Source organism: Anticarsia gemmatalis, chromosome 20 (assembly GCF_050436995.1).
Source record: "Anticarsia gemmatalis isolate Benzon Research Colony breed Stoneville strain chromosome 20, ilAntGemm2 primary, whole genome shotgun sequence".
Classification (NCBI taxonomy): domain Eukaryota; kingdom Metazoa; phylum Arthropoda; class Insecta; order Lepidoptera; family Erebidae; genus Anticarsia; species Anticarsia gemmatalis.
The window spans coordinates 4,460,327-4,484,767 of record NC_134764.1 but is presented as its reverse complement, the minus strand read 5'-3'; the positions used below and the strand labels follow the sequence as shown (position 1 = coordinate 4,484,767).

General features: G+C 37.3%; 1 protein-coding gene across 1 annotated transcript; it reads left to right on the top strand.

Moving 5' to 3' along the window:
• The first annotated feature begins 771 nt into the window (after window positions 1-771).
• Kdm2 (Lysine demethylase 2) lies at window positions 772-22,026 on the top strand. Its single transcript, XM_076127452.1, has 20 exons — window positions 772-936; window positions 2,230-2,456; window positions 8,976-9,087; window positions 10,993-11,157; window positions 12,641-12,776; window positions 13,127-13,254; window positions 13,819-13,968; window positions 14,296-14,469; window positions 14,832-14,991; window positions 15,297-15,429; window positions 15,652-15,866; window positions 16,154-16,308; window positions 16,732-16,824; window positions 17,034-17,133; window positions 17,366-17,526; window positions 17,749-17,919; window positions 18,109-18,245; window positions 18,376-18,664; window positions 18,771-18,937; window positions 19,049-22,026. The coding sequence occupies exons 1-20, from the start codon at window positions 889-891 to the stop codon at window positions 19,164-19,166; spliced, it is 3,039 nt and encodes a 1,012-aa protein (XP_075983567.1). The 5' UTR covers window positions 772-888; the 3' UTR covers window positions 19,167-22,026.
• Window positions 22,027-24,441: the final 2,415 nt, after the last annotated feature.

Genomic DNA, 24,441 nt, shown 5'->3' with positions numbered 1-24,441 from the left:
ATAATAAAATAGTGCCTACGATTTTTCATTAATAAAAAGTAAATGTTTCAGCACTTTCTAATATTTTGCCACAAACAGCAATTTAGGTAATATCAATGACTAGGACAGGTTTTAAAAACAAAAAAAAAGTCTCCTCATTTCCTACTTAGAACGCCAGTGTTTTTACCCCGTATTTATATAAACAAATAGGTACTATCATACAATATCCTGACTAAAAATATTAAGAAGGTAGGTATAATACATTATTTAATTTTATTATACCCATTCTCTAAAAATTACAACTAAAATTAGAACAATATAATTGAATAGGCCTAAATTTTAAGTTAATAACTCACCATGCAATTCTTATTGGGAATAATTCATAACTAAACTATATTAAAAACAATTTCTGTTAGTTGAACCATTTTTTTAACTTACTTTTATTCGAAAATAAGTTTTAATTATCACAATTCTCTTGGTATAGGTCCACGTCATAATCTTGTCATAATCCAACCCAGTTAGTACAACCCATATTTAGGTTAGGAATTATTGATAAGCTATATAAAGACACATTTAGATTATTACATGAATTAATATTCGTTTTATAACGTTAGTAATAGAACAAAACCACTCTAAACGTGAAATTCATTATACAGTATTATTTGTGTTGCGTAACAATTTTGCGATGTTTTAAACGTTCCCGCCATAGGTTTTCATAAATAAACCAATAGGGCATTTTACGCAGTACCAACCTCCAGTAATTTACCAGAGTGATTGCTCGCCGCGCGGTTGGCAGCAGTGTCGACTATTGCAAATGGTGGATTGCGTTACTTTTTCTCGTGCTCCGTGTAAAATATTTACGTAAAATAGTGTAAATTTCGTGGTGCAGTGTTTCTGACTAACATAAACATGTCGGAAACACTGCCGAATAACAAAAAACAAGTTCCAAGGCAACTGGTGAGTGTTTATTGTTAGATTTTTACGTATTTAGTCCCGGGTGACGCCATGGTGGCTTTATCTGGGATCACGTAAACATGAAATGGTGCATCGCTGCATCGTGTATCGATTTACGAAAGTTACGGGATAGTGATAGAAATATTTTAGTGATTATTGATATTGTGTGTGATGATGGTCATTGAGGGTCATCGGACTCAGTTTTTTGTGATCACGCCGCGGCCGAGTTTAAAACGCGGCGGCCGTATGCATTCGCGCATGCGAGAAGGTGTCAAAATCTATAATAGTTCCGGAGATCGCAGCATTGCGATACAGCGGCGATGATAATGTACGACGTGACAAGTATTGCGCGCGTCAGCGACGTCTTCAGCGCACGAGGCATAGTGGGCATCTGGTAGGGACGAGTGTCGAAGGCGTTTCCCTCCCGCGGGCTGGCGGAGAGCAGGCGGCCAGGGGCGTGCGCGGTGCGCTGCGGCCACACGTCGAGCTAGAGTCCGCTCAGTGCTCGTTTGCAATCTACTTTATTACTTGACTAATCTTCCGTCGAACAATTACACGCTGGGCGAGAGTTGTTCGTCTAAAACACTTGCATATTGATTTAAATACATCACGTTTGTCCGCCGCACCGGGCTTTGTTACGCCGCGAAGGCAAACAGAGCGCTCGCATCAAAAGTTTTATTGTTACAACTTAGGCATACTTATTCTTTTACTCGTATTTCACTGGCCTTGGCAGGAAAAAAATAACCTACTTCGTAAGCCGACGCGAGGCAGACTAACCGATGCAGTTTTTGTGCTTGATTGGAAAAAAATAAAGAAAATCATCCACATAAACATTAAAACTTGTCTCATAAAAGTGTCAAAAAGTGAAAGTCACTTCAGCTAGAAGCATTGTCCAGTTTTCTATTTGAGCACATTTTACAGATAAACAAACATAATGAAACGTTCAAAGGTATTTTCAAGAGTTTTTAAAATGGTACTTTGATACTCTGAACCAATTAGTGCTAATTATAGACTAGTTTAGATGAACATAATATCTTAGCTACCAAAACTTTTTGGACAGTTAGGTATATCAGTTAATCATGTCCTACTACTGAAACAGTTTTGTTTATATAATTGTAATTTATGACTGACTTTAGTGATCATTGCCATCAAATATGCCTATCAAATTAAACAGTGTTATCCAATGTGTTCATAATTATAGACCACAAGCTTTCTTTTGAAAGAGCACAATATTATATTCCTAACCAAAACAATCATCCCATTTCTTTCATTTAATGAGGGAATTGTTTGCTCTAGCGTGAACGCAAGCAACGCAAGTTATACTCTGATGAGTGGGCCTTGGGAGATGATGAGGCTGAAGGTGGTCGGGGGTTCTCCCTCGCTGACAAGTTGGAGAGTCAACGGTTTGAGCATTCCGGTGCAGTGTTGGAAATGCAAGGTTCCGACTTAACAGTGTCATACCTGCAGAAGAATGGGTTCACTACACCGCTGCTTTTCAAGGAAAAACTTGGATTGGGGCTTAGGTATGTACTACTTCTAATTATTTACTACTTACTTAGTATATTGTTTGAACTATTTAATTCACTTGTTTTCTAGTATCATAGTTTTTATTAACATTCATATTCTCATATAAATTAAGACAAGGATCTATTGATAAATTGGCTGATAAGAATGATTAGTGTGAATATCAACAAAGCTTAAAAACAATTACTCTCTTCCTTACATGTATATAAATCGGTATATACCTACATAAAGCATTTTCCAAATACTTAGTGACAAAACTTGGTGATACTTTATGTCAGGAAGTCCTTACCATAGAACATGGTATAAAGGATGTGAAATGGGAAGCAAAAGCAACTAGTACTATAGATGCACGTGTTATCATTTAACCGTCAAGGGACTCGCGAGTATAATTTATGCGATGGCATGCATTGACGATACTGTAAGCTTTAATGCGCTTTCAATCTATTGAATGGATGATGATACTGAAGTGCGTAATCGACTAGCACAATATTATATCATTTTACCTTCTATACATAATATACCTCGATAGACGGAGGCAATTATAACTGATACTGGTAGTAGCGGTGTCACGTATCGGGACTTAAATAACCTAGTTTTATTTCACAAGCTGATCTGTTGCCTAGTCAAACCATACACTAGGTGTCATAGTCACTCTTACTTGCAAATGTTGGCAACGATTACAGATTAACTTTTAATGCCGCAAAGACCCGAAATGAGTAATAAAATTACTTCTCGTGTTGTTAAGCTGGTTTTGATTCTCAGTCGGTGATAAATGACGATGGGCATTTAATTTAAATGATGTATGAATACACTTGTCATATTATTTGACTAATATCCAATTATAGATTTGCTATTTCCATATAGGTACGATATAACACATTGAGCCCCTCGAACTCAATATTTCCCACACTCAAAATAATTGTACTGATTAATAAGATCGTAGATCTTAAATTCTTTTAAGTATTATTCTACAAACATAATATAGGTACCTACCTATCTAAGAAAGACGTCTTGATTTGTCTATTGTCTATAGAAGCTTTTAACTCGTTAGCGAAAGTACACTGTACTAAAAAACAGTATTGTCTTAAGTATTGGTTCATGACAATATTCAATCGTAAACTTACGGTCGTGTACTAAGAGTTCTTTATCTTAGTATTATCTCTCGATCGTGTTCACCCGTCCTCAATTACCGGACTAGACTCACTTACTATCTACTAGTAGGGCGTCGACCAATGTGTTGATTTTAGTTGGAAACTTTACGATGTGCTAAGTCTATGTTCTGATAAAAGTTTCACTCAAATCTCTGGTTTGTTTACGTATTTTATCATGTCGTACAAATAAAAAAGTAACGACCTTTTTGACATGGGACCCTAATCAAATCGTTTGGATATTCTGAGAAAAGCCAACCACTTCAAGGGTTACATTTACGTTAGGCGAAGGTATGGCAGACAAAACATTAATTATTATCTCTTTTTTAGCTTTAGGGCTATCGACCGTATGGGCGTATTATGTAGAGCTAAAGCGTTTTCTTTAATGCAAATTGCAATTAATTGTTGTAGAAACAGGTTGCAATAAAGCTTAATAAATTAGCAAATTGTGAACATGTTTTTCGAGTAATTTACTAGCAATATCTTAGATTTACTGACGAAATGTAGTAAAAAATATTTTTATAGTAAAAGGCAGTTTAATATATAAGCTACAATATTGATATTAGCCTGAGTAAACCATCAGGTTATATCCGTTTCCCATCGCTATTTACTATAGCAGTATTTTTTATGGATATTAGATCAAAAGAATATCGATTCCAATATACCGTGGCCTATAATAAAATACATATTACGTGTATTACAAAGGAAATAGATTGCTATCACTTTTGCGGTAGGCCACTTGGCTATATCGCGGTGTATCGAAAACCGCTGTAGCAGAATAAAAAATGTTCTACACAAGTTTATTTGAAAGGAACCTCTTTTAGGTTCTTTGATCGATGTATCCGTATATATTCACAGAACTTTATAAAATAAATATTTTATATTCGATGGTAAACTTAATGTTAAACCCCAGCTTAAAATGTTTCGGTTCAGTAGTCAAGCCACAGTCTGCATCATAGATAACTTCCTCTTTTGGATTCTACAATAAATATGATATTTTTGACATCTTCATAATTAAAGCCACATTTTTTAAGTATATTCTAAGTTATTTTTCATTAATAAGTTCGCATTCCTTTCTAAGAAAGGAAAACAACAGGGCACCTGTTTTCCATACTACTTAAATGGCATTAGCCTGAGTGAGGGATACTAGTTTTTCTATGAGCAAGGTGTTGTGCCAGCTAACAGCTTGTCGTGGCTATTATGCCTTGACTTTTTAATGCATGTAAGATTAGGATTACGTTGAACTAACGATGGTAAAAAAAATATATGTCTTTTAAAAGGGGTCATTGACCGATAAGCCAACCAAAACGTGGTTTGAATTAAAATTGCTATTACCTAGCGCTTACCAAGATATAAAAATTGCAATATTTATTACTGTAGTCAGATAATACGTTCCCTAATATTTATCTCTAGATTAAAACGACATCCTTGATTTGGAATCATATTTAACAGTCGTCGTTCGAGCCGTAGATTTAAAGGAAATGTTATTTTACACTCATATCCTTATTTACGCGAAGTCGGCCTACAGTCAATTCAGAACAACTTATACTTTTGAGTGTTCTGTGGCAAGTACTTTAAAGTTGTTTTGAGTGGTTCCCGTAATCCATCTGTCGGGCAATTTGACTTATTGTCAGAAAATAACAGCTGTGAATGTACTGGGGTTATGGTTCATTTTACCTTCAGCGTTTGTGGTTTTTATTCAAAAGTTCACACGAATCCAGTCTGTTTGCAATAACAATATTTTTCTCTAGTCTGTGCTGTGGGATAATAGTGCTTTTAGACTTGCTAGGGTGCTTAATGGATCCTACAAATCGGGGGAGTAAATACGTTTGTGCAAAAGCTTTTCATAAGAAAAGTACCTCAGCTGCTGAGCTTTTCTGTTACAACAGGTAAGCTTTCATCAAAGTTGTGTAGGCATTTGAATAATTTTGCATACTAACTTTAATAGTCACGGGTGTATTATGATATGTGAACTGTGTAAATTGAGGCTCGGATAGAAATACGGTATGTATATCTATGAAACTTAGTATCCAGGGTAGAATCATCTCTCTTGAGGGGAGAGAGTTTAAGCTTGGTCAATCGCGAGGTCCTCTCATTATTTAAGGGCTTAATCTTTACATATAATAAAATGTACAAATAAAAATATTGTTTTAGAAAGCTTCTTTCTACCTATGTCAGAAATCTATCGGTTTAAATTACTATGAGTAGCCTGGAAAACGGCAAATTGTAAGTTGAACCACCTATTGTTTCTTACACTGCAAATAGTGTTCCCCTACATAAAACAGGGCCTTTTTGTTTGCTTGTTATTATAATTGGCCCGTGCGCGATGCTTGTTTTACTGTGCTTTTATTTATACTCTAAGCTATAAACAATAAATGGTTTTCGTATAAAAAATACGCAGTTGGATTGTTTTCTGTCTTGAGGAAGAAAGTAATGAATATTGAGTACTCCAGCGATAGCTTCGTGTGTCATATTTTCGTAGAATACCTTGTTTGTTTTCTTACTTATTAATTAAATTGTTGATAGATCTATCTATGTGTGACTCGAATTGAAAGTGTTTATTTATTAAAATCATCTTTGCTAAATGTATAACAAACAAATTTAGTACAGAAAAAAGCTCAGTTACTGGGTTTGTGTTTTAGCACAGATTGAAGACACAGTAAGGTTACGCAACACTAGTAAAATAGGTCTAAACCAGGGAAATACTTGTCGCATTTAGCAACCCATCGCTAAACAGCTTACATACATACGTAGGTTTTGTTTTGCCAACTCAACTATGTTATCCTTGCCAACGTGCAATGTAAGCAGCTTGTTCGATAGTATCCCATGCAATAGGCATACGTTGTAAAAGCGTAGCAGCGTAGTAAACAAATTATTCTAAGCAATGATAGTACCCATTGACCTCCCACGACGATAGTTTGGACTCGAATGTAGAGCATACATCTTTGGCTTTTTGTAAGTTTAAGTTATTTTTACGTATGAGATGTATCTTATCTTTGAAAGATTTTTTGAAATTAAACTAGGTTTAAAAATCTCATACCTTGAATAATATATCTTTCTGTTTACTCATATCAACACTGAGATGAAAAACTTGGTTTTAATTCAATAAAATGATTCACATTTTCCACTGTGAATCATCTATTTCCCATCTGCGTAGCCGTCCGAAGTGACAAATTTCATTGAGTTACAGTTGTATGCCTGAACAGGATTTTATTCCCATCGAGTTACGTTTAGCTCATTGGATGTGACTCGTAACCCGGTGGGATAAACCCGTTTACTGCTTCATTCAATGTGTTACGTAGCATGTTTGCTACGAATTACGATACAGTAATGTTACAACTAGGATCACTGTTGCTTGTTTTGACCGTCCGTAGCTCACACATAGTTAAATAATATAAATCGCACTCGACAGTGGATAAGGACAATAACCTAATAATGGACGTGAAACGATATGATCCAGATATCAATCAGAAAGATTGTCTGATTACGAATTCAAAGTCATATACTGAGCACATTGTTTATTATTAACGCCAGTAATGTCAAGGTTTCAGATCGACATAGAGTGAGTTCAAACGTGCCACCTCAAATTCGCAATACAGTCCGCAAATAGGGTTGCTACACTTTGTATGAATCGGTTTTGTTACCAAATAAAAGACATCCAGGCGACTTGCTCCGTACTTAGGGTTGTTACACATTGTTAACGATTCGTTTGTTAGTAAAGACGCGACCGGTCTTAACGCTGACCTTGTTGAATTAAGCATTGGCCGTTGACTGACGATCAAAAGGTTCGAGGACTAAAGTTGAACGAAACCCTTCCAAATAACTGTAGCTCTATTATTATTTGAAGTACTTGTAGGGGTTATGCCAATTTGTTTATGATGTTTCAAACTTTTAAAAGAGTTGTGGGTCTCACTTAAGATTCTGAAACGAACGGAAGGGTAATGTCGTCGTTGAATTTTCGGTACATAATTCCAGTTTTAAGTTCTCGTTGAATAATCTTTCCGAAATGTATCACATAATTTTCTATGTAGGTACCCAAAATGGTGTAGACTTGCTTAAATTGTAAAAACAAAAGTAAAACGCCTATAATCCGTGTTTATTAAGGTAATGTACGTCTTTTACAGAATATTAACGACATGAATAAGTTACTTAATCCAATTTTCTTAGCGTATAAACTAAACTCATGTACGCTCTAAAACAAGAAGTCTTACAAAAATACCTCGTATAGAATTGAGATTTTGACCGATATGAAAACTGGATGCGTCGGAAACTCGGAATACACTCGAACCCGCCTACATACATGTTAAGTTAAAAGGTCATTGTATAATAAACTAGCGATAGCTTGCAAGCCTACACAGTAACGCCCTGACGATACCTAAAAACTTTTTACGCCAACCATGGATTCCGAGAAAGTTTAAATTGCCATTACAATTGCTTAAATGATTTTTTATGAAATTATGTCTGTTGTTTATCGGCACAAGTTAGTCAATATAAAGCAACTAAGCAAAAAGTAAATAATCTTTTTAACATGTAGACCTAATTCCAAAACTTAGCTAGGGTTAACAAATAACTAAAAGTGAGGCTGTGTAATTTTGCTGCGCTACTCGCTTTACTGGGCTACGCCCATGCAAAATGCGGTACCTACCTATGTTTATAAATGAACTGAAAATCGGCTAACATGATTACCGGTGGACACTCGAGATGGTCCGACTAGAGTCGGATTCAATCGTAGTCCTGTATGAGCAGAGAACGGAAGCTCCATTCATGCTTGTTATGGTTCAAACACGCATTTATTACTTACACTGATAACCTAATAATATGGAGGAAATGTATGCAATGCAATGGGCGTGGACCTATTGCGAACATCAATTTTGATGTACTTCCGTCGCACAAGGTACGACTTGAGAGCAGGAGAGACTAGATGCCAATGTTTCTGATCAGTTAATGGATAGATACATATATCAGACTAGACCAACTTATTTACTTATTAACATGATAATTCTTTAAACACAATCATAAATCTATTCTTATTTACAAACGACGTGTTTTAAAAAGCGGGTTGGATCCACTTTTGTGTCGGTAACTACGCTTTAACGATAGTCATAAGTGTTGGGCTGACCTGCATGATAAAATCTCATTTTAAAGCATTCTGTATCTAAAACGATGTCATTTTACTCAGTCAATATGTTCTAGGCATTGTAAGGAGACGCGATAACTTCGCATCTGCATTCGCTAAATTACATTTTAGTTCGCATCGATTCGGCGCAATGCCGGTACAAGCGCGAGCATACTCCCAGACGTCTGCCGGCCGCCCCTATACCGGCGTTACTGAATGTTTTGTCCATTTTGTTACGTGAGTGTATATTGCAGGGTGCCGACGAGCAACTTCACGGTGAACGACGTGCGCATGTGCGTGGGCTCGCGGCGACTGCTCGACGTCATGGACGTCAACACCCAGAAGAACATCGAGATGAACATGAAGGTATGCACTGTTTACATTCTTTTGTCAGGCGCGGCGCGACGCGGACGGACGATTGTTGGGAAACTATAATGTTCGCTCCGAATTTTAATGAAATTGTCGCAAAAATGTTTTTGGATATGTACGATGAGTTGTTTCGAAACTATAATATATCTGCAGTAATCATTATTTCTCAGTTAATAAATTAATCGTGACATACTTTCTTTTGTGAGTCCATATTATTTTAATTTCTTCTTGTTATGGAAAACATCTGCGTTTTCAAAACATGTTCAGTATGTTCACTTACAATACACATAGTTGATACATAACTCATAAATTTTTCCAACATAGATTTAAATAGGTATACTTTATTAAGTAAAAATGAAGATAGTATTTTGTAACAGAATATAATAAATCATGACATTATTTTTTGTCATTGCAAGTACAGAGTAATTGAGTAATAACATTATATCCGATTGAAAGAACAGTGGGAATAAATAACAACGCGATGTTTTAATTAATCTGCGCGGATCTGTTTCAATAATGAATAAATCATTACACGTCGCGACCGTACTTCAACAGTTGTTTTTAGGGAACTCATAAAAACCCCTACTAACGATTCGATTTTACACACAATCTGTTGGACGTTCAGATTAATTGAGTGACTTAGCATATATTCGAAGTTTCGAACTGTTCTATTGGTTTCTCTATTTTAAATCTGTTGAAAAATGGTGATTTCAGTAAGACCAGATTTTCGTCATGGCTTCTTTTTCTGTCCTTTTAATTATGTAATGCCAACTGTTGATTAAAAAAAAAAAACAATTAAAATTTTCATTCGGTAAAGATGAAAGTTTCATTTGGAAAAGATGTCGTGTGGCAATTTTGTATTGAGTATTTTGCAGTAAGGGTACAGAATGGCTTCTGGGTCTGAGAATGCTGCCGATTGGGACTAATTGGGAGCGAAGTCGAGTCGTGAGTAGGGCCTTTTAAAAAACAAAATCGCGAACATTGCCGAGTCTACCCGAACAATTCATATGAATTTCAAATATTGTTTAAATTTTAAATTTCACGGAAGGTCCAATTAAGTCAGTATCGTAAATGTTGTTTTAACTTACGCGAGGTTGCGGTGAGAAAGGTTGTGATTGAAACTGACTTCTTTAGAGTTTACGATTCACTTTATAAGTGTTTATGATTTTCAATGACTGTAAACAAACTATAGTGGTTTTATTATAAGACTCCCTTACTTATTTACCGTAAGTTTGAATACTAACCACGCAAACAACAAAAGCCTCGATCCTCAGCTAGAAAAGCGCTATTAATTATTGAGGATCATTATGAACTGTCAACTGACCTTTACGCCGAATAATCTGAGTCAGCGGAACGTGCGGTTCATAAAATTTCACCTTTTTACAATATAGCGGGTATTATGTAAATTATGTTGTACAAAATATTTTCAGATTGTTTGTTTCTGTTGTACATCGGTTGCGTTTTTGAGCTGTTAAACTAAATATAGATTGTGTGACTCAAGCGACACAGAATTTATTTAAATACAAAATGCATTGATAACATTTTAACCAGAGCTTTCATTGTATCGAAAACAAGTTTAGAAGTAGGAAAATGCTTGGTAGCATAAACTGTAATTTGATATTGATGCAAATACCTGTTGTAGGGATTATATTCTGATTTCCGCATATTATTTTATTCAGCAAAAAACTCAAGTTAACTTGTATCTGTTGCATTAAACACACTCACTACATTTCTATAAGGCGATTAATTTGCAAAAAATACAATGCATAAACCTCCGTGAATCTATTGATATTGTTCACTACTACAGAACTGAAAAAAATAAAATATTTTTCCGCTTTTCAACTCAATTAACACTTAAGTTTCAAAGACCAAATGACAGTTTATTTCCTCGTTCATTCATAGGACTGGCAGAGGTACTACGACGATCCTAACAAGGAGCGTCTATTGAACGTGATCTCGCTCGAGTTCTCCCACACACGGCTCGAGAACTACGTGCAGGCGCCGCGCATCGTGCGTCTGATCGACTGGGTTGACACCGTGTGGCCCCGGCACTTGAAAGATCAACAGGTAAGGACATTATGTACAGTTTATACATTTTACAGTATGTTAAGAATGTTGTGAATAATGTAAGAAGTCATAAAAGCTTGAGAAATTCCGATTAAACTCCGGCTGAACGTGAATTACTTTGTAGCGACTAACGCAAACTTTACAAAGTACGACATTTTACTGAACTAGTTCGCTCACTCATTTTAGTCACTTTGATACACACTTTTCATGTTATAATTAGGTACTCATAGTTTGTTAGTGATCGTTAATAGAACAGGTTATTTAAACATTATTGGTATTTTCAATCATTATTTCTAATTGATCATGGTAATTAAGCAAAGTTGAATTGAAACTAAAAATTTAATGAAAGCATTTAGGTACTATTCTTGAAATCCCTATTGACTGAGTTCTATTTACTTTCAATTCTGTAAAAACTAGACCATGATAAAACATAACGTTATATCAGCAACAATTTAAGACTTGTTCATTCAAAAGCGAAACAATGACAGTCATTTATTTAAAGTATTCAACTCACTATAATTCCGCTCTCATTGTAAGCACGGAGCATTGTCAGTTTCATTGTCGCGATATTTACTTCTTTCTATCCATTTAAATTCAAACATTTTAACATTACTTTTGAAAATAACTATTACCTAGTGATTGAATACTTTAGTGTATCGTCAATATGACTACTTTCTATGAGGCGTTCATAGCCAGCTTCTAGTTGAGCTCACTCGTGTGGTTTAAACAACGATTGGCGCGGTTATTCCAAAGATGGGTGGCCGCTTAGTAGCATTTGAACTGATCGCTTCCGTGCTTCGGAGGACATGAAATAAATCTGTCCCTGTTATTGAAAATTAAGATAACAGTCGTTCTCTTGTCAAAGGCCTTTCGGACGGCTTGAACAATTTTGACACTAGGTGGACCACTAACCATACGATAGAATTAATAAATAAACTACAGTTAGAGTGAGTGTAACTACAGTTGCCCTTATTAATATCGCGTGCAGGAAAGACCCACATGAGCAATGTGATTTCAGCATGCGATTTCATGTTACACCAACACTATGTGACAGGGTTATCGTGCGTTTCGTAAAACTATAGTCATGTTTCAGTCATCTTTTATTAAAGGACTTTGTAGATGAATGACTCCTTTACTCATACTAAGAAAGTATTCTTAGGTCAATTGAATTAAATTATTTTTTTCACATCTCAGTTAGATGTGAAAGAACATTTTCACATTTTTTGATGAATGCGACATTTAAAGTTATTTTCTATACTACTCAGGGTATTAGAATTTGTCAGATACCTATGTACAAGACTAATGGTCGGTTTCACCAGTTCAAGTGTCGGTTAGATTATTACATAGAAGTTTGACCTTATTTTTCCTTTATTTGCTATCATTTAATTTATCAGATGGGAATTATCCGATACTTGTCTCTTAGTGTCTTGGGTGCCAATGGAAATCAGTTGTTCTATAATACGGTTTTAATTATTTTGTTCAGACCGAGTCAACCAACGCCCTGGACGACATGATGTACCCGAAGGTGCAGAAGTACTGCCTGATGTCAGTGAAGGGCTGTTACACAGACTTCCACATTGATTTCGGAGGCACCTCCGTCTGGTATCATATCCTGCGAGGTAAGTTTTAACGTTTAATCCTTTAACTTGTTTATTTTATGTTACTATAGTTTTGGTTTGACTCTAGAGATACCTCTATAAGTCTGTTCATTTGAGCTGTCGTAGTGTTGCCAAAAGCGTGGACAAAGGCAAGATAAGGTTCGGTAACCGAGCTCATCATTATAATTGTATTTAAAGCCTTTAAACTAAACTTAATATTAATAAGATTAGTTAGTAAAAACTAAAACTTCGAATTCGATGTTTCAGATTCTTGTTTTAATGTGTATGACGACTAAACATAATTATCCAAACTCAAATTCTCATTTACCGAATTGTTAATATTAACAGTGTTAATCAATTACAATTTACAGGTGCCAAAGTATTCTGGCTGATCCCACCTACAGAGAAAAACTTGCAGCTGTATGAAAAATGGGTGCTCTCTGGCAAACAGTCAGATGTCTTCTTTGGGGACACGGTGGAGAAATGTATCAGGGTGCATGTAAGTGTCACTTTTATAAATATATTTTTGTAAATAATATATTGGACTAATATTGTTTCTGACAAAACGCGGCTGTGTTTCATACACCTCTACCTACAACTTCGGGCATAACACGCGTCATTCTATATATCTATGTAACAGGGAATTCAACAAGCTTAAATTATACTTTAGACTAAAACGATCACTTTTCTGTTCAATATATTTTCGATTAACAGCTGCATGTCTAGTTTGAAGCGACACTAAAAAGTTCGTGCAATAAAATGTTTTATGCATCGGGAAGTCCGTTTTAGAGAGCTTTAAAGTTTATTGGAAGAAACTAAATGAGATTGGCGTTATTTCCTCTCATCTGGATTAACAGTTAGTAAAGATGCTGTAATCAAAGTACTTTAGTAACAATAGTCATCCGAAGAAAAAGAATCCCATATCATGTCCTCTTATAAGCTCAAAAATGAGATACGGAACTAATTAAATAATCGTAATAGGTGTGTTTAGTGACACGTGGAATGTCAACAGTATAAAAAGCTTAATAAAAACTTTATTCAATTATTTTTGTTTGTATTATAGCTACAAGCCGGCCACACGTTCTTCATCCCGACCGGTTGGATTCATGCCGTCTACACTCCAAGTGACTCTCTGGTTTTTGGAGGCAACTTCCTTCACCAGTTCGGCATTGAGAAACAGCTGAAGATTGCACAAGTTGAAGATGTTACCAAGGTAAACAAATACCTTTTCGCATTAATTGTTAAGTAGCAACCAACTAGAAACGACTTACTTATCTACGATACCATATCGTTTACGAAAGGACCTTCGCTTCTTTGTTTATGTTTTCTAAATGAAAGTATTATATAAACTGTCACATTGCCTATTCTATCCACAATTTTGTGTGAAGCGACTTCACACAAAATTACGTAAGATGAATTCTGTCTGCAAGTAAATCATGCGAGTTACTGGTTTAAAGTAAAGTGAATCTTAACTGTTCAACTGTGTCAAATTTGACACTGTAGAGGATAAATTCACAAGTTTTTTTTTTTATAATTTCAGGTGCCACAGAAGTTCCGTTACCCATTCTTCACGGAGATGTTGTGGTACGTGCTCGACCGCTACGTGTCGGCGCTGCTGGGGCGCTCGCATCTCACTACTGAAGGCACCGCCCCGCCGCTCACTGCGCCTAAAGAACACGTGCATCTCACGCAGAATGAGCTTCATGGGCTCAAGGTATGTACAGAATTTATTGCGAATATTTCTGAGTAATGAGCTAGTTTCAACAATTTTCTTAGTGAATAATGTCACTAATTTATTTTCTGAGATCGGAAATCTAGTTATGTAATTTGCGGACACCGCGGACGACAATTTACTCTACTGCGATATAATCATGGTTTACAAATTTTCAAAATATTGTGAATATTTTTTTCCGAGACCATAATATATTCCCATTTAAAACTATTACTGAAATTTAATTTCGTCGTTGTAACTTCATAAGACTGTCTAATGTGGAGTAAAACGGTCGTTGTATGTAAAACGCTGGCGAATATCTTAAATATTGTTTTAACTAACATGATTTTTTATTTTGTTTTCAGGCGATCGTAATGTACCTGCACCAGTTGCCTGCGGCTCGTAAGTCGGTGCCAGAACTCCTGTCAGATCCGATAGCGCTTGTGAAAGATGTTCGCACGCTGGTTGAGCAGCACCGACATGACAAACAACAGATGGCCGTAACTGGCGTGCCTGTGCTCAAAGGTAAGAGATATATAGATCACTTGATATTATTTCGTGATGTCAAATGTCGTTGTTTAGTAGACAATTAGAAAAAAAAGTTTATTTTCATTCTTTTATTGTGCATGCTGACTTTCTGTCCGCTTGCACTTGCTGGTGGCGGTGTGGTTCCGACTGCTGAAGTCTATTACAGACAGTGATATGTAAAGGTCAAGTGCAACTGCAACTTCTGACATAGTTTTGTATTAAAACAAGGAAAGATTAGTGTAACATAACGAGAGAACGGTGTAACCGAACAACAATTACAAAAGTATGCGTGTTTGTTCTAGGACCGGACGATGTGGTGTCGTCGGAGCGGCGACAGTCCAGCGGTCGGGGCGGGCGCGGCGGCATGCACCGCGGTGGACCCGCGCGGCCTCGCCCCGACCACGCCAATACGGCGCCTAGACGGCGACGAACTAGGTAAATTTTCTATTCAATTATTACAACTGAAACACACTTAACTGCATGTATCATTAATTAAAAATATATATATATTTCTTAATTTTGTATAAAGAATATGGATCTTTCCAATAAAGCCAAAATCCAGGTGCGGAGCCTGCCTAAACAAAATTGTTAGTTAGACATTAGATTTTTTATTAGACTACTATAATAGTGAGCTAACCTAAAAATATACGATTTCAGGTGCAAGAAGTGCGAGGCGTGCCAGCGCACGGACTGCGGCGAGTGCGTGTTCTGCCACGACATGGTGAAGTTCGGCGGCCTGGGCCGCGCCAAGCAGACCTGCGTCATGCGCCAGTGCCTGCAGCCCATGCTGCCCGTCACCGCCTCGTGCGCCGTGTGCCACCTCGACGGCTGGATGCAGACGCCTGTTGCGCCACAGGCCAAAGGCAACAACGGTGAGAACAAGGCATCAAACTTGCGAGAAGAGCTTCTGTATATTCGAGACTTGAGTGAATATTTCGCAGTAACACAAATATTCGGGTTTTATATAGCGATATACATAACTTGCATTAAGGATTTATTTTGATACATACAAATAGGAACTCGGACGAAACTCAAGTAGGTGCTATAGAAATATCACTACAACAACCGCCGTAACTTTTGGATTCATCTGGTACAACATTTTGTAAAAATAAAAAATAACCAAGAGGACTGTTATTCATGTAAATTTTGTTATTTTCAGGCCGCAATGGTCCATCGACGCTGCGCGAGTGTTCCGTGTGCTACAGCATCGTGCACCCGGCGTGCGTGCCGCCCGGCGGACAGATCAACGAGGACCTGCCCAACTCCTGGGAGTGTCCCACCTGCACCACCATGGGCCTCAACCATGATTACAAGGTAAACAATCTAATTCCTTGTGTAGCAAATACTCTACGTATATAAAATGTCAGTGAATCGTCTGTTTGTAGTGGCTAAGTATGTGCACAATATTAAAGTATTCTCTTTATCTTATCACTTTGAAAGTTACGGGATGAATATCAACACGACTAGCGAGAGATACAGCGTTACACTAATTTATTAACATGCACTTATGTTTCATTACTCATATCCTGTTTGAATCGAGCGCTTAAGTACCCGAGGCACAAAGGTACTTACTACGTAAAGTCTCCTTGTTATCTGTGTTTATGGGACAAAAATATATTATCAGTCAGTCAGTAATTACCAACTCTATAAATAAGCACAACTATTTATAGAGTTGGTATTTTCTTCAATATCTAAAAATATCGAATCGCATATTAAATTTCTATATGTTTGTTCCAGCCTCGTCACTTCCGCGCTCGCCAGAAGTCTTCAGATCTCAGGCGGATAAGTGTGGGCTCTGATGTCACACAAGTCAACCATAGCTTACAGCAGGTAAATTTATATTTTTACGTTCGACAAATATCATAAACGTAAAATCTGTAATAACAGGAAAGCTTTTTATGAAGCATTGAAAATTTGATTAGTATTAGTATATAAAACTAATACCAATCGAATTTATTAATAGTAGTAAAATACATTTTGGCAATGCGTTTATATCAAAACTTTGCCTTTTCTAAACACCAAATGATATTATTTTACAGAATAAATTACCAGCACCGCCAAATCAGGGTCAGCTCAAATCAGAAACTGGCTCCGACAATGAAGGCAAGAATGAAGTTCCACATATCAAATCTGAGGAAGGTATGTTATTCTCGTTTGTATTTTGAATTTACAAGACGTCAAAAGGCATACTATAGTAACTCAAATTGGTAAATTTAGATTGAAAAAGAAAATAAATCAAATAGTTGATGTTGACCGATTCGTATTTACACGAATACTTGTAATCCATATATTATTATATATTTCGAATCTTAAGTTAAGCAATACGAAGACTATTTGGTGCTGATAGTTATCTAACTAAATATATTTACAGAAATTAAACGTGAGGAGGAAGGCGGCGGCGCTTGCGGTGGCGAAGGCGAGGGTTGGGAGCCGCCAATGAAGAAGCGCCGCGCCAGCGACGAGGACGAGGCGCCGAAGAAACAAGCGTTACGGGCACATCTCGCGCTGCAGCTCACACACCACTCAGCGAAGGTATTGTATTTATTCACGTCTTCCTAATACAATAAGATATTCTGATATATTACACCAAATTCTATGATTGCTATCTATCTCTTGCTGATATGGCAGCTAGTTATAATGAATGTTACAATTCACGAGGAGGCAGGCGGGTAGTCAAGGCCACAAATTTTAAAATAACTGAACCATCCTCCTTTTGTATGTGACAAATTATAAATGAAAATGTTGTTTGTTCAGATAATGAAGAAGCCGATGTACCCGATCCGGCCGGCAGCCCCGCTGGGCGTGTTCAACGCGGCGGGGTCGCCGTGGCTGGACCGCTCGTCCATGCTGTGCGTGTTCGCCAAGCTCACGCCGCACGAGCTCGCCACCTGCGCGCTCGTCTGCAAGGCCTGGGCTGAGTACTCCGTTAGTATAAACGACAATCACTATTACAAAATATATTTATAAAGAAATGCTCTCGAATTGTGAACTTTTTCCCTTTATGGAGTGGATTAATATAACTAGACCAAGCTTTCCTGCAAACGTTTCCAGATAGTAATGAAAATGGTTTCAAATAGTGACAGTTTATATCTAAGATACTTGTTCCACCGACAGATGGACCCGTCGCTGTGGCGCAGCATGTCGTTCGTGCAGGTGCGTGTGTCGGCGGCGCAGCTCGCCGGCATCGCGCGCCGCCAGCCGCTGTCGCTCGGCCTCGAGTGGTGCCACCTGGCTAGGAGGCAGCTGGCTTGGTAACTACACTCTACATTGTATTCATATATGCATTGTCTCATAATACTTTTAAGTTGAAAGCTTTAAGTGGCGTTTACCTAGCGTTAATATCCGCAAATTAAGGTAACATTTCGAAATATTTGTTTTCAGGTTATTAGCTCGTTTGCCAGCACTCCGATCTCTATCATTGGCCGGATCTCCGGCCGAAGCGGCCTTAGCCCTTCGATCGGCGGCCTGTCCCCCGTTACACGCTCTCGACCTTTCTTTCGCCCGAGCGCTAGACGACGCCAAACTGCGAGGAATACTCGCGCCCCCCGAGTCGTCGCGGCCCGGCGGCGGCAACACCACGGGCGCCGAGCCCAGCCGCCTCGCCGCCCTGCACACGCTGCGACTGCCCGGCACCGACATCACCGACGTCGCCATGCGTTACGTCGTACAGGTATGTGCTATAAAATAATCATCCTTCTAGTGAATTTATCATCAAGAGCAGTTTTCTACGTCTATTTAGATCAGTTCGTTATCTAAAGTGCGTGTGTACGTCGCAGGCCCTGCCCAAGTTGGTGGAGCTGGACGCGTCGTCGTGCGCTCGGCTGACGGACGCGGGCGCGGCGCAGCTGGCGCACCACGGCCTGCAGCGCCTGTCGCTGGCCGGCTGTCGCCTGCTCACCGAGGCCGCGCTCGACCACCTGGCGCGCTGCCCCAACCTCGTGCGGTGAGACTGCCTCTGCTAATTATATATGGCCACACTCTCGTTAGCCTGTAATTCGATGTTGCGACGCTCGCCCTGTACGCCGACGTTCAAACAAAATCGTTATATTTGTAGATTGGATCTCCGACACGTGCCCCTGGTGTCGACGCAGGCGGTGATCAAGTTCGCCGCCAAATCGAAGCACAACCTGCACGTGAAGGACGTTAAGCTAGTGGAGCTGAGGAAGACCTGATCCGAGTCTGAGGGCGGTTCGCCGCCCGCCTCGCCGTCGCCCGCCGAGGAGACGCCCGCCGAGGAGACTCCCGCGGACGAATAGACGTCGAGTGAACGGAGTGTCGGTCGCGTCCGCCACGCCCTTCGTTTCTATGTACAGTGTTCGATGCAGGTCAATTTGTGATTATTAGTGATGTAATGAAAGAAATCTTTGACGCGTTTTGCGGTAATATTTAGATAAGTCAATGTTTTGGTAGATATATGTATATAAATACCATTGCGAAGAGTGGCTTTTCTGAAGCGTACGCTTCGGGAACGGGCGTAGGCCTAATTATATTCATTACTATAAATTTATTTATGCTGGACGTGATCCTACGATTCTGGCATAAACATAGTGAATGATCCATGCGCAAGATTATTCGTATTGTCACACATTCACCTGCGGCGAACGTTAAAATATTTTGCTATTTCCTAAGACACGTGACGGAACATTTTATGTGCTTTGGATTGTTGATTTAAAGTTTTTGAGCACATTCTAGTCTAGTTCTAAATCATCGACCTTTAGAAATAGTAACTGCTACACCCAAGTCTTCTTTCATGACAGCTTTTTAAGTACTTAATTATAATCGGCATTTATCCTTAGATACTTGTGTTACTACAGCTTGTTTTGTTATTATTAGCACTCGTTGTTTACAGTATGTATGAAGCAGAACATTTGAACATTTACTTGGTCATTTTGTACTAGTTATCTTCGCACAACATATCAGATGATGCTATCAACACACAGTTTCTTCTACTGAATGTAGATATTATTGCAAAGACTTGATGCCTACTCTGGTACTATTGTTAAAGTGATACGATTTCTGTATTAGAAAAAATATTATTAGTAAGAAAATTGTTTAGGAAGGTACTCAAAAGAAATCAATACAGAAGATAATATTTGAAGAGAATCAATGTTTATTTGATATTTTTTATTTCGGTTCTTCAATGACTCGTGCCAACATATAGGTTCTATATGAAACAGCACATATAATACTGCACAATCAAATAAATATATCATAGTTATATATTATATATTAATTTTATTGCATGCTGTTGCATCGGTATTATATTTTATCGTTAGTTTACGTTAATATTTCTTTTAGTTGAAGAACATTGGACCATAAGAGGCTCCCATTTTAAACATTGACTGAAAATCTGAAATTATTGTTGTAATTTGTAAAATAGTACTTGCAATATCATCGGTAACTCAAACAAAAAATATATTTTTCGTAATTCACATAATATTGTAAAGATATTCAATATAATGACATGTTGTCTATCTGTGTATGGTAAGTTCTGTGTGATATTGCAACCTAATATAATATGTATGTATGTATAAACTTATTTCCTGCAATAACTTTCTTGTAAATAGCATTTGATTTTATTTATTAAACAGGTATTTTCCTAAAAGATTGCTAAGTTTTAGTTACATGACAATTCAAAATTGCTTAGGTTGTATTTTTTAGTTCTAGTCCCTTTATAGGTTTAAGCTGTAAGTTCAGTGACAATAGTCGACTTCTGTGAAAGTATTATAAATGAATGGGCCGTGTGCTTGATGTGAATAAGTTGTATGTAAGGATTATTATATGGTGCCAGTAATTGTGCGTAGATCAATAACATGTTGCGAGTCACACGGCCCATCACCTAAATCACTCATTCAACCAATTGTAATTAGCGTTTTAATTTACTTGTGCAACTGGCCTTTGTAACTAACAAGGCACTGATATCTCAAAACTCCAAAGAAAACTCCATTTATAATTTACTCACATTATATTTACGAATAAAGACAATACCCCCCCAAGAAGATATTACGCAAATTGATTCGAAACAATCATTTAAAATTAGAAAATGGGGCGTTGTTTACTTCCAGAGCATGTACATATAGTTTGTCATTATGTTAGTGTGTAAGTAACCGACTCTGGTCACAGTAAGCGAGGTCGGGGGGCCGCCTATAGTATTAGTCTAGGACAAAATAATGACCCTTATCTGTGACGAACAACATTTTATATGCACTTGTCGAATTTAGTTTTATGATAATGCCTATAGATTACTGGTGTAATTCGAAATACTTAGATTATATTTCTTAGATGTATAATAATACATTGCGTGTGTGATCTGTGAAAATATATATGTCAAATGTGTATAATAAATGTAACATCTTTTAATATTAAATGTTTTAGCTGTTTTCTTATTCCGTCTTACATGTTATGAAATAGGACAGAATTTAAACAAAACATAGATAAAATACTGTTAATAAATGTTAGTGAATAAGGGTGTTAGTCCTTATTCGTAGCTATACGATCCAGAATATTTTATCTTAGCATGTGTTTGTGGCATATAAATTCGACGAGTGCATACAATAGTGTCACAGAGTGTAAATTGTTAAAGTAAGTTGATTATCGAGTAACATTTATACTTGGAATCAGAAGCTCTACATAATCGAGCTAGTTTCTAAGCAGTGTGTGCCTCTGTTATAGACGTTTAGCTATAGGTAACAAAATGTTTATAAAAATTATACTTGTGACATCAATGTTTATCAAAATTGAGTATCAGATTTAGTGAAAAAAAAAACAAAATTGATGAGTGATTTTCTCATAGAGTAAGATAGATATTATTTAGTTTTTTAAGCTGCCTTTATGCGAGAGTTGATCAATATGGGAAAGCATTTTATACGTCTCGCATGTAGGCGTTGTCGTTGGCAGATACGAGGTGATATTACAGGCCAATGGCTAGGTTTATGTATAGCGATATGCGACATTAATTTCTTAAAAACAATTGTATCATTGGTTACCATAAGCATAAAATAATATTGGAAATAAATATTTACAATGAAGTAATTTTGGAATTTTTATTTTATTATTTCCTGTATCTAAACTGTATCAAAAATTCTCGTGTCACAGTTTTCGTTACCATACTCCTCCGAAACGGCTTGACCGATTCTCATGTTTGTGAGCATGACTGAAAATCGGCCAATATCTATTTTCCATGCCCCTAAGTGACACTTTTTTTTTATTGCAAAACGTTTGCCTGGTCAGCTGCTATGCATATATAAGATTGGGTGGGAGGCGTTGGCAATTCAGATAACGATGATGTTGATACAAGGAGGTAGACTAGTATTCTTTAGTGAAACTGAGTAAGTATCAGATTTAGTAAAAAATAATGATTTTCTCAAAGAATTTATTTACATTTGACTAATTATTTTTAATATAGTAATATAACTGATTTATTATAGAAACTAGAAACATCTGACAGCTAAGTATTTTAATAATCTTCATTTGTGTCAGTTATAAGATAACAGACATAATGGACTAAATTCCAATGACAATACGTTTTGGAAGTCGGTGGAAGTTGTAAGGGTCAGCGCAGACCAAGAGGAGCGCAGCGGAGAGGATTTTTTTAACGCACTTGAAAATCAACTTTAAATTAATTTAAATAAAGTGCATAATTGCTTGAACCTGGCAAAAAATGCTCCCGCGTCCTCGAGGATGCGCGGGTATCCCCGCGCATACTCGAGGACGCGCGAGCATCGTACGAAAAATTTCAATGTTGTTACTGAGTTTAAAGAGAGAGAACGTCATTTTTATTCTTCTTCAGTCAAAAGAGCAATTATAATCATGGCCCAGTCTACCATCGTTGACGAATTTTCACGAAAACTGGCCTGTTTAATGAAGAATGGTAACCTAGAAAGTTTTCCTCGCGCAGGCTCGAGCAGTCGCGAGCATGCTCGAGCATCCGCGAGTCGTAAAGAAAATGCTCGAGACCGCGCGAGGATTATTCCGGTCTGTCTGCGCTGGGCCTAATACGAAGCAAGCACAACACCTTGCCGTAGCTCATCGCTCGTAGTTTAGCAGCACGCCGTTAGATGGCGTGATTTGAATTTGCTCACGTCGTTCGCTGATGATTGAAGATCGTCGGGTCTAAGGTACTATTATTAGGTATATTAATTATTATTGTCTTTCTATCTAAATCACAATACAAATAAACCCGATGACATGTCTGGCTACGCAATCGTTACGCTTGTGTTACTGGTGGTGCAATGGCCGTGATTCGAATCTTCGACTTCATACAAGCGCACGGCTGATGCTTGAACTATTCAGCTACTGTAACTCGATTTAAATTATTATTAGACTTTCTCTCATTTTTTTAGTCAAGCAGGTACCTCATGAATTTTCATGAACACTAACGCGGTTGGGAGTCTATCCGACTTCTAACCCCAGATGTCCCAGGTTCGATATTCGAATCGGAAAAAAGTGCTATTGATCTTCTAATTCATATTAGGTAGACTAGACCATTCTCAATAGTGCTCCGGAGTTTTAACATGCCCGGTATATAATAGCAATAAGATCGTCCCGTACGTATATACAGGGTGTCCCAAAACTCAACGATAATCCGACACAGGATGAAAGGCCAAGTCATACCGGCTAAAGGAAAAAAAAAAATCCATATCACTTAGTTCAGCAATAATAGACACTTTTCAAAAAAGTTGAAAATCCACACCCTTGGTCGCATTTTCAAGTCCTGTTATCACCAATGTCACAATTTCGCTGTGTTTTTTTTAATTTCGTGATCTTAATTAAATATGCTATTAATCGTATAACAAATTAATGCACAAAACATTGTTAATTTAATAAAAAAAGTTAAGTTTTAGTGAGTCATCTTTCTCAAAAATATCGTTAGTCAACTTTGACGCTTCATACTGAAAAAAAAATGTACTACACTACCCTTGGCAAGTTATTTCAAAAGTTGGCGCATTTAATCAAGATTTCAAAATAGTATAACACTTGCCACTTTTATTGCCATTAAAAATGTTATTTTTATTTGAACGAAGAGTATCCTCGCAAATGGATCGGACGCAGTGGTACAATTTTATGGCTTCCTTGTTCTCCCGATCTAAATCCATTAGATATTTTTTACTGGGAATGCATAAAAGAAAAAGTTTATTCGAAATCAATACAAAATCTATCATAACTTAGCCAGAAAATTGACACAGCGTCAGAGGAAATAAATGCAAGGAATTTTGATTGACCGGTGCAAAGGTCTTTTGTAGGGAGTTGCAGAGCCTGAATTCATGCTAGAGGAAAACAATTTGGAATTACTTTAGTTTAAGGAGAATAATTAAATAAGATCGATGGTTCGCTCATTGTTTTTTTTTTAATTATTATAACCTATTATGTTTATTACATTAAATATTTGTTATGGACTGACTCAATTACATCTTTACTAAAAATAATTGCTTTCCTCTGGCACGAATA

Coding starts and splice junctions, on each gene's coding strand:
- Kdm2 (XM_076127452.1), top strand. CDS start 889: ATGTCGGAAACACTGCCGAATAACAAAAAACAAGTTCCAAGGCAACTG. Junction 9,088..10,992: donor ACATCGAGATGAACATGAAG/GTATGCACTGTT, acceptor GTTCATTCATAG/GACTGGCAGAGGTACTACGA. Junction 15,867..16,153: donor ACAGGCCAAAGGCAACAACG/GTGAGAACAAGG, acceptor TGTTATTTTCAG/GCCGCAATGGTCCATCGACG.